At 54.3% G+C, this 10,066-nt stretch overlaps 1 protein-coding gene across 1 annotated transcript in view; it reads left to right on the forward strand.

The window, feature by feature from the left end:
• The window catches only part of LOC101948999 (L-gulonolactone oxidase), a 29,136-nt gene extending 22,899 nt beyond the window's left edge, over window positions 1-6,237 (forward strand). The window contains exons 9-12 of the mRNA XM_008173908.4: window positions 1,763-1,912; window positions 3,288-3,452; window positions 4,534-4,624; window positions 5,829-6,237. Of these exons, the coding sequence (XP_008172130.2) occupies window positions 1,763-1,912; window positions 3,288-3,452; window positions 4,534-4,624; window positions 5,829-5,957 (535 nt within the window). The 3' untranslated portion in view covers window positions 5,958-6,237. The remainder of the gene's footprint in view (window positions 1-1,762; window positions 1,913-3,287; window positions 3,453-4,533; window positions 4,625-5,828) is intronic.
• The last annotated feature ends 3,829 nt before the right edge of the window (window positions 6,238-10,066 follow it).

Consider the following 10,066-nt stretch of genomic DNA (forward strand, 5'->3'; position numbering starts at 1 on the left):
GAGGAGCGGAGAACGGGAGAGCCAGGAAGATGATGGTTGAATTCAGGGGAGGGAGGATGGCTGGGACTGGCCTGGCTAGGATGGAAAGTGTAACATGATATAAAATAACCACCAGGCGATAATAAACTCTCCAGATACCCATTGTCAGAGCAAGGGGGAACCTTCCCTTACTTCCTTGCTACATCCCTACGCAGCCATTTCCAGAGGTGCACAAAGCCCTGGGACTATTGTTAAAAACAAAAACACTCAGCTGTGTGTGTCAGTAGCTCTCTACTGCGGAGGGTGATTCTCCCTCAGCTTAGCTGGGCAAGAGGGGTTGTGCTTAGGAGCAGGAGGAGCTGAGTTCTAGCCCTGCTGTTACCATGAAGTGCCAAGTAGCCAGAGAACATCACATGGCAACAGCCACAAAGCTTCAGGCAGTCCCTGTTGCAAGGAGCTTGAGATCTAAACCGATCAGATGTAAGTGGTAGATACTGGAGGTGGAGGGAACTGGTGTATGGCAGAGGAGGGCTCAAAGGCTGCGCAGAAGTGAGTTTTTGCTCTGTTCTGGCTGAGTTAGAGCAGATCTGTTAGAAAGAGACACCCAGGCCTGAGTTAAAGACTCTGTGTGATGGAGAATCTGCCATGGCCCTAGGAGAGCTGCCCCAGTGATGAATTACCCTCGCAGTTAATCCTGTGCATCCTATTTATCTCGCTTCAACTCCCAGCCGTTCTGCCTTGAGCTACCTTTGGCTAGATTAAAAGAGCCGTACTCCGTGAAATCTCCTCCTCTGTAGGTACTAGGAGGTTTAGGAACCGTCTAGGGCACTGTCACTGCAGACTGTATGGAATCCTAGACTCCTAGAATATCGGGGTTGGAAGGGATCTCAGGAGGTCATCTAGTCCAACCCCCGAAGACCTGCAAAAAAGCTGAGGCCAACTTGTTGCGAAAGAGAGAGCTCATGGAGTTGCTCCTTTAGCACAACTGGTAGCAGGTCGGTAATCGGGATCTAAAGGTCCCAAGTTCAAACCCCAGGATTGGGGGATTGTTAATATAAGAACCAGAGCTTGAGGGGACTGAAAAGAAGTTCAAAAAGCCCCACCGTGTAAAGAAATAACTTCTCTCCTGCAATACTTTAAAAAATGATTATGTAAATGATGCGAAGGGCACGGGACAGCATTTTCAGCATCATCTCCGACGATGTAAATCCCCTTCCAAGCCCCGGCGCTGTCTGACTGTGCTCCGTGATGCAGTGACATGACTTGTGGGGTCTTGGCCAGTAAGGGGGCATGCGGTGGCATTGCTCTGATTCTAAGGGACGCGGTGTGTCTGAGCGAGCTTTGGCTTCTCTGGCTCCCAGCAGTGCTCTGAGGCTGACATCTCTGCTGGGGTGCAAGGCCAGAAAAGGGGGTGCAGCGCCTCAGGCTTGGGGTGTGACGGCAATGATTGAACAATGCACTGGAGGCAGCTCAACCCAAGCACCCTCTTTCCTGCCACCCCAATTGGCCTGAGGTCCCCTTGGCCTCGCAGACCCTGAGACAGCCCTGCCTCCCTTTGTCTCCTAGAGGGGACCTAGTGGCCCGTGATAACCCCTTCCCCTCCTAATGACCTCAGGGGGCAGCTGGTCGAGTGGTGCCTCCCATTGGGAACTACTGAGGGGCTGGCTTGGCCGTCAGATCCACCCACCTCTTGGGGGAGCCCTGGCCCCTCGTCAGCTGCAGACCTGACACGTGCTCTCCGTGGTTCTGCCCCGGCCCTGATCTCTCTCTGTCTCCCCTGCAGCACGTTCCTGCCCGGCCTGGTGTGCTGGATCAATCGCTTCTTCTTCTGGCTCCTCTTCAAGGGCAAGGTGGAGCACGTCGACCTCAGCTACAAGATCTTCAACTACGAGTGCCGCTTCAGACAGCACGTCCAGGACTGGGCTATCCCCATGTAAGCGGCTCTGCGGAACCCCCCACCACACCCAGACCGTGCAAGGGGCTGTACGGGGACTGCTGGCCGTGCAATGCAGCTCTGCACCCGTTCATGGCCCAGTCCTGCGTGTGTATGCTAGCGGGAGGGGAGAGATTGCAGGGTGCCTCTTTCCTTCCTGCTTCCCAGTCCCCCTCAGGCAAGAGCCAGGCTCGGGAAAGCTGCTTCCAGTGCTAGGGACTGACTCATCTGCTCAGCGACCGCTGGATGTCCCCAGAGCACCTGGATGTCCAGGCTGGGGGTCTGTGAGACAGCCAGGCTCTGGGGTAGTCAGCAATCCCTTCCAGGATGGCTGGGCCCAGGCCAGGACTTACGGGGCACCACTGTGCTGTGATGCTGGCAGCAGAGACCCCCCTCCGCCGATGACTGAGCGAGGTGTTCGCCCAGCACGGCTTGGGGGTATGTGGGGGCAGGGCTGGGATGCAGAGACCCACAGAATTTAGGCCCAGATCCTATCTCCCTGTGGCTTAACTCCCACAGAGGCCAATGGGAGTTAGGTGCCTAATACCCTTGGAGGGCGTGGGCCTGGGTTACTCCTCGAAGCGGGTTATTGCGTTCACACTCTGGTTTTGTTCCACTTTGGGACCAATCAGCAGATTCCCACCTTGTGTGAGTAACCCAGCTGCCGGCACACTGGGACCCAATCCGGTTCCTCCATTTGCAGGTTCGTCACCTCTTCAGAGCACCACCGGGCATGAGGCGCTGAAACGCAGGGTCCGGCCGCTGGGGTTAAGCCTCAGTGTGTGTGTGTGTGGGGGGTCTCCCCAAACACACGCACAGAAAACTCAGAGCAGCATCGCTTCCCTGTTAGCCTGAGGGGCTGTCCTGCAGGGACCAGCTCTGCTGGTGGCGAGAAGGTGGTTCTGGTCCCGGCTTAGCTCGCAGTATCTTCTCTTTAATAATGACTCCGTAAATAAATCGCTCACAAAAGGGAGGGATTTTAATGCCAGTTAGAGCCAAGTGTGGTGCGGGCAGCTGTGAAAGCTTCCCCACCCCTCAGCTCTGCCAGCCTTGGGCACCCTCCCTCAGCTCTGCTGGTGCCCCTCAATCCTGATCCGCAGCCCCCTGCTATCCCAGCCCTGGCCCTCCCACCCCAGCTCTGTTGACCCCCACAACCCAACCGGCAGCCCCCTACTATCCCAGCACTGGGCACCCCCACACAGCTCTGCTGGTGCCCTTCAATCTCGACCCCCAGCCCCTGCCCTTCCAGTGCTAGGGGGAGATGTGGTCAGTCTCTGAGCTCGCCCCACTGTAGGGAAGGGCGGTTTGAGGCCCAGCAGCGAGATGGTGGCTCCAATGCTAACATGCGCTCTGGGGGCGGTTTGCACCTGGGCAGTGAGAAGACGAAGGAGGCCCTGCTGGAGCTGAAGGCCGTGCTGGAGAACAACCCCAAAGTGGTGGCACACTACCCAGTGGAGGTGCGCTTTGCTCGGGGGGACGACATCTTGCTGAGTCCCTGTTTCCAGAGAGACAGCTGCTACATGAACATCATCATGTACAGGTAAAGCGGGGGCTGGGCCGGGAGGAACGGGGCTCTGGCAGGGCCGGGGGCTGCAGCACAAGCCAGAGTTAACCTGCACATTGGAAGCTGGTGTTACCAGACGTCGACGGCTCGGCCGATCCGGATCTCACTGCTCGTGCTCCGCTCGGAGTTGGTGGGCGATGACCCCAGAGTTCTCTTCCCCTGCTGCACGGGGACAGAAAAATTGTCCAGTGGCTTGAGAGTCCTGACTTATGTTCCCAGCTATGGGACCTTGGGCCAGTCAAGTCCCCTCCCCGTGCCTCAGTTTCCCCACATGTCACGTGGGGATTACAACACGGGCTGGTTCATGGGGATTTTAACGGTTGAGTTGATTATTTACTTCCAGCTGGTTGGTTTGATCATGAACATGAGATTAAAAGAGCTGTCGGGTCCTGTCCCACTGGGAATTCTTATTGTTACTTGTTGTTAATTGTTCGTATTGTGGGGATGTCTAGGGGCCCCGTCATGGACCAGGAAACCGTTGTGCTGGACAAACACAGACCCGAAAATGTTCCTCAGCCTGTTCCCCAGGGCCCTGTCCGGTCTGATGTTAAATGTCCCAAGCGATGAGTCTCCAGCCCTTTCCCGGGGGACACTGCACAGCAGAGATCCACCATCTCCCTCCCGAGAAGCTTTTCCTGACATTCACCCCAGGTGCCCGTGGCTCAGTTTTAACCCAGGCTTAGGAGACAGAGCGCGTCTAGTCGGAGCTGGAGCAGAGTCTACCGCAGGCCCTACCCAGCTGGGGTTAGTCCTTGAGCTCACGTGGCCGCGGCTGCTGTTTCTAGCGCCGACAGTGCCGGGTTCACACCCCACTGCTGGCCCGAGTAGGGCTGGCTGCAGAACTCAAACTCCAGTAGGTCCCATGAGCATCCCCCAGTGGGGAAATCCATAACCTCTGTGAAGGCGAGGGTAGCTCTGTCTCCCCCAGTGACCAGTCCATGTAAGAGGTGAATGAGTTTGTGTCATGTGCCCCCTTTGTGGTCTTAATGCCAAAGAAACCCTCTGTGAAGGGGGACGGAGGCAGCTGCTAGCCACTGACTCTGCCCTGTGCCCTCAGGCCCTACGGGAAGGACGTGCCCCGGCTGGACTATTGGCTGGCCTACGAGAGCGTCATGAAGAAGGCTGGGGGGCGACCGCACTGGGCAAAGGTACCGCTGCAGCCTGGCCCGTGGGCTCAGGGAGGAATCAGAGCGCAGGTCTCTGAGCCCAGCCCTTGCTCTTTAACCCTGTGAACTAGACACTGGGACTCACGCTCCAGGTTCTGAGGGTAACAAGGAGGGTGGCTGCGGGGGGTGGGAGGGTGGAGTAGGGCCGGCCTAGATGCTCGCTGAGGCAGAGTCCTGATCCGGCTCATCTGGGAACCTTCTGGCCTGTCCTCTCTGCCATGCCCTATCTCCACTGCTGCGGGTTCCCAGCCCCCTCACTCACCGTGAGGAGCACAGGAGGCCATATACAGGACAGTGGGGCTAGGGGCCGGGCAGGGGTGGGGTGGCATGAATCAGTCATTGTCCCTCTGGGGGCAGGGAAAGGCCTCATTAGATTTAAGGAGGGGCGGTAGGTGAGGATCATCCTAGGGCAATGGGGCTGAGGAGAGATGGGGGAAGGGGTGGTATGGCTCAGCTTTCAGTCTAGACCCGTGAGGGCAAACGTGGCCTTTAGAACCTCATGGATGAGCAAAGTGGCCCCCTCAGACATAGAGGGTCTGTCTACACTGCACACGGAGCCTGGGCTCTGGTTCAGGTTTGAGACCAAGTCCCTCTTCCGTCCACACACCAAGCACTCAGAGCCTGGGCCCTAGGACCCTGCTAGTGGGTGGTCAGAGCCCAGGTCCTGCTGTGAGTTGGGTCTAACCCCTGCCATTGTGCAGTGCGGACCCAGGCCAAGCTGTGGACCGGAGTCAGAAGGTCTATGTTGTGCAGCGTGGACACATTAGCACGACTGGAAGACCCAGACCCAGCAATTGTAAGCCCGGGTTTACCATGCAGTGTGGACTCTCAAGGCTGGGCTTGGAAATGAGCCGCAGACCTGGGTTTACAAAACGGGAGATGTCCCTAAAGGTGTCTGAGGCAGGGGGGTTTCAGGGCAGGTTTCACTGTATGTATTAGTTCTGGCCACCCCTGGACGTCACAGACCTTCCACCTGTAAGAACCACACCACCCTGTGCTGCTCCTGTCCAGATGGAGCCAGCCTGATTGTAAAGCCTCTGGGGTCGGGACTCTGTTGCTGTGATTGTCCCCAGGCAGTGTACGCACCTGTAGATCTCTCCAGACGAACACACAGAGAGCTCACGTCTGCCGTTGTTGCTCAGTGTTCGTGGGCGGACGGTTCGCTGACACAGTTGCTCTCTCATAGGCTCACACCTGTACCCGGAAGGACTTTGAGAAGATGTATCCCGGCTTCCGGAAGTTCTGTACCATGCGGGAGGAGCTGGATCCCACCGGCATGTTCCTGAATGCGTACCTGGAGAAGGTGTTTTATTGAGGGAGGACGGGACGCTGGAGAAGAGAAATGAAGCTTGCCAGCCCATCTCCCGTGCTCTGTCCTTTAGAGATGGACAATGCTCCTTGTGAGACTTGCTCCTTCCATGATGTCCCCCAGATTAGAACCCAACCATTATCTCTCTCTGCTTCCAGCATGTCCCGTCTCCATCTCTGAGGTTGAAAGCTCTTGAGTCAGGGACTGTCCTCATTTAGTGTCCTGTACAGCTCCGAACGCATTGTTAGAGAGAACACATCAATAAAGAACCAACAGTGAATGGAAACAGTCTGTAGGCTCTGTCCTGTCGGATCATGTGCTGATTCAGGGGGGCTTGGCCAGGTGCCACTCCTGGAGAAAGTGCTGGTCAGGGCGTTATCTGCATGCCAGGAGTTCTGTGGATTCTGGCCTGGGTTTGAAAGGAGACAGCTTTAGCTCTATTATAGATTCATAGATTCTAGGACTGGAAGGGACCTCGAGAGGTCATCGAGTCCAGTCCCCTGCCCGCATGGCAGGACCAAATACTGTCTAGACCATCCCTGATAGACATTTATCTAACCTACTCTTAAATATCTCCAGAGATGGAGATTCCACAACTCCCTAGGCAATTTATTCCAGTGTTTAACCACCCTGACAGTTAGAAACTTTTTCCTAATGTCCAACCTAGACCTCCCTTGCTGCAGTTTAAGCCCATTGCTTCTTGTTCTATCCTTAGAGGCTAAGGTGAACCAGTTTTCTCCCTCCTCCTTATGACATCCTTTTAGATAACTGAAAACTGCTATCATGTCCCCTCTCAGTCTTCTCTTTTCTTTCAGCCTTCCTGCATAGGTCATGTTCTCAAGACTTTTAATCATTCTTGTTGCTCTTCTCTGGACACTTTCCAATTTCTCCACATCTTTCTTGAAATGCGGTGCCCAGAACTGGACACAATACTCCAGCTGAGGCCTAACCAGAGCAGAGTAGAGCGTAAGAATGACTTCTCGTGTCTTGCTCGCAACACACCTGTTAATACATCCCAGAATCATGTTTGCTTTTTTTGCAACAGCATCACACTGTTGACTCATATTTAGCTTGTGGTCCACTATAACCCCTAGATCCCTTTCTGCCGTACTCCTTCCTAGACAGTCTCTTCCCATTCTGTATGTGTGAAACTGATTTTTTTTTCCTAAGTGCAGCACTTTGCATTTGTCTTTGTTAAACAGAATGAAGTTTATTATACAGGTGGCTGGTTCTGGTATCTCAGAGCCTGGCTTCCCCGGAGTCCAGGGTGTTCGGATCCAGACCCATCTCTAAGGACAAGGTCACAGGGTCAAGTGTCAGGAGAAAATGGCCAGCATGGGGGAGAGAGAGTGTGCTAGTGAGTGTGTTGAAGCACAGGACCCAGAGATCTAGGTTCTATTCCCAGCTTTGGCACAGACCGTCTGTGTGGCTTTGGGCAAGTGGTTTCATCTATGTGTTCTCTAGCTGCAAAATTCCTTCCCCACCTGCCCAAGGGTCTGGGAGGCTCAGATCAGTACTGGCTGGGTAGCAATTACAAAGCCGAGGTGTTGGGAGATGCAGAGTCTTAAGCATTGAGGGGAAAAGTGGTGGGTGCACATTTTTTCTCTGCATCATATGGCAGGGATTCCTGTACCCCCTAAGGCTCTGCCACCGATCGGTGAGCCTCTCACCAGTCTCTGAATGCAGCTTTCTAACAGTACACTGGCGAGGGGCACCCAAAGCTGGCAGAGGCGGGTACATCGCAATTTAAACCACAGACCGTAAGATAACTTATTGATATTGTAATGAACTGTCGTGTGTGTGTATGTGTTACTACTGCCCTCTGCTGGATGGATTGAGAACTGCCATACTGTGTGTCACCGGCCCTATAGTGTAAATATTTAAGGGAGATTCTCCCTCTGAGCAGACTGGTCTGGGCTCTTGGAGAAGGAAGATCTGAAATGTCAATGTGAAATTCTGAGTGTCTGTGCAGTGCAGCATGGTGACAGTCCTGAAGTCCAGGCTAGCAGTGGATTTGTTACAAGAGCTATTTTCCCCTCCCAGATGTAAAAGCTAATTGGGAAGGTGCTGTGCATGAGAACAAGATGAGAGCCCAAGCAAGTTAGCAGCAATGAAGGTGCCACTGCTGTATAGTCGGGCAATTAGCCTGCTCGGAGATCGGGCGGCTTCTCAGAGACTGCTGTTGGGTGGCAGGGCTTTGCAAGAGGAATCTCAGAGAAACCAGCAAAGGCACATCCCATCCAGAGAGCGGGTGGCACCGCTTCTTTGCAGTCAGAATCTCATACTCCAGGCTTCTTCAGTAACAACACAGGGAATTTCTGTTCAGGAACAGCCTTGATGGGTTGATGCAGAATTTGCCTAGGTACTGAGGTGATTTGCTAGGTACCTGCTCATCCAGAGAGCTCTAGGCACTTTACCACGGTGGCTGAGTGCCACTGTCCTCAGAAAGAACAGGAGTACTTGTGGCACCTTAGAGACTAACAAAAGTCCTCCTGTTCTTTTTGCGGATACAGACTAACACGGCTGCTACTCTGAAACTGCCCTCAGACTAGGTAGGGAAACTGAGGCACAGAAAGATGAGGTGACTTGCCCCAGGTTACACAGTGACTCAGCAGCAGAGCTGGGAACAGACCCCACATCTCCTGAGTGCCAGCCCAGTGCCCTTTCCACTAGACCACACTGCTTCTGTAGAGGAACGAACATTCAGCCTTGCTTTGCCAGAGGGACCATCACCTGTCACTAGCCTGGATGGGAGGGAGAATGTGCAGAGCCTAACGTCTCACAAGAGGGTGGGAGGAACTGGAGGTGGGATTTTAAATATCTCATTTTTATTGGGGTCCCTCTTCATTGTCCTAAGAAGTGCTAGTGCAGCGCAGCGACCAGTGTCAGGAGATCCGAGTTCCTCTGTTGTAATCAAAGTCTTTGTTTGCTCCACTATAACAGTGAATAATCCGCTTCCCCGGCACAAGCGTTACTGTGTGAGCTAAAGGAGTCGCTCCTTTCGCTGGTAGATCTATCAGGCTGTTATCCTCTTCTGTGGACCAGCCACTAGAGGAAGACCCAACTGAGCCAGTGGGTTCCATTTATAGGCAGGAGAAAGCAGTGCTGCCCACAGCCAGATGCACGTTCAACACAGGGTGTACCCCGGAGCGGGGGCAAAAGGGGCAGGTTGTTCCAGGCCCCCTGGCTGAGAGGCTCCCCAAACCAGAGTGGCATTGCAATGTGGCACACAGGGGTGCAGTGCCCCTCACTGACCTCTGACCCTGCAGTGACCCTTGACATGAGAGCGGCTCAGCTGGACACGCCATGAGAAAAACGTGGGTGGGGGGGACGGAGGTACCCGGGAGAAGGCTCACAATGGGGGCTCTGAATGCTGCTAGCTTTTGATTTATTGCTCTTTTCTGAATTGCCTCATTCTTTTCTTCCCGCTGTCAATTTTTATTCCCTTCGTACCTCTCTGACGTCTAGATCTTCCATCATTTCATCCTCACGCATAATCTGTTCCCTGTGATTGATCTTTAAGGCTCAGCCTTTCTCCTCCTTTCTCTGCCTTCTGTGCATTTAGTGAGCATTATCTGACCGGATCGCACAATTCTATCCCTCCGCTCTCCTGCTGCGAATTGAGAGTAACGCTCTGTATCGAGCTAAACCAGGCGCTGCTGCCAAGGCAAACTCTGCTGCGGCACGTGGGTACGGTCAAAGCCCCTCCCCGGAGAGGTGTCGGAAAGGACGATGCGGTTAGCATGGACATGCCAGTGGCAGCTGGCCCGCATCAGAGGGAAGAGAGAATCTCATGGATTTCATGCCGGGCTATTTCTTTACCGTCACGCAGCAAAGAATGGAGCGGAAGCGGCCGTGCACAGAGCAGGAGCTGCAATACGCCTGCTGGCTGAGGAGGCTTTCTCGGGAAATACACCAGGGACGAGAACAAGGTCAGAATGCGGCATCGCAATGATTTTCCTCCTGCAGGAGGCTCAGGGTTACAGACTAACATTTACCCTCCCGTGCAGGTGGGTTTTAAAGCTCTAGGGTGGACGCTGAGTAGCGGCAGCAGCTATTCCTTTGCACCAGAGACGGGCCAGATCCTGGTGGATCGTTAAGATTGAACCCTCTCC

The sequence above is a fragment of the Chrysemys picta genome, chromosome 3 (genome assembly GCF_011386835.1).
Source record: "Chrysemys picta bellii isolate R12L10 chromosome 3, ASM1138683v2, whole genome shotgun sequence".
In the NCBI taxonomy this organism is placed as follows: Eukaryota; Metazoa; Chordata; order Testudines; family Emydidae; genus Chrysemys; species Chrysemys picta.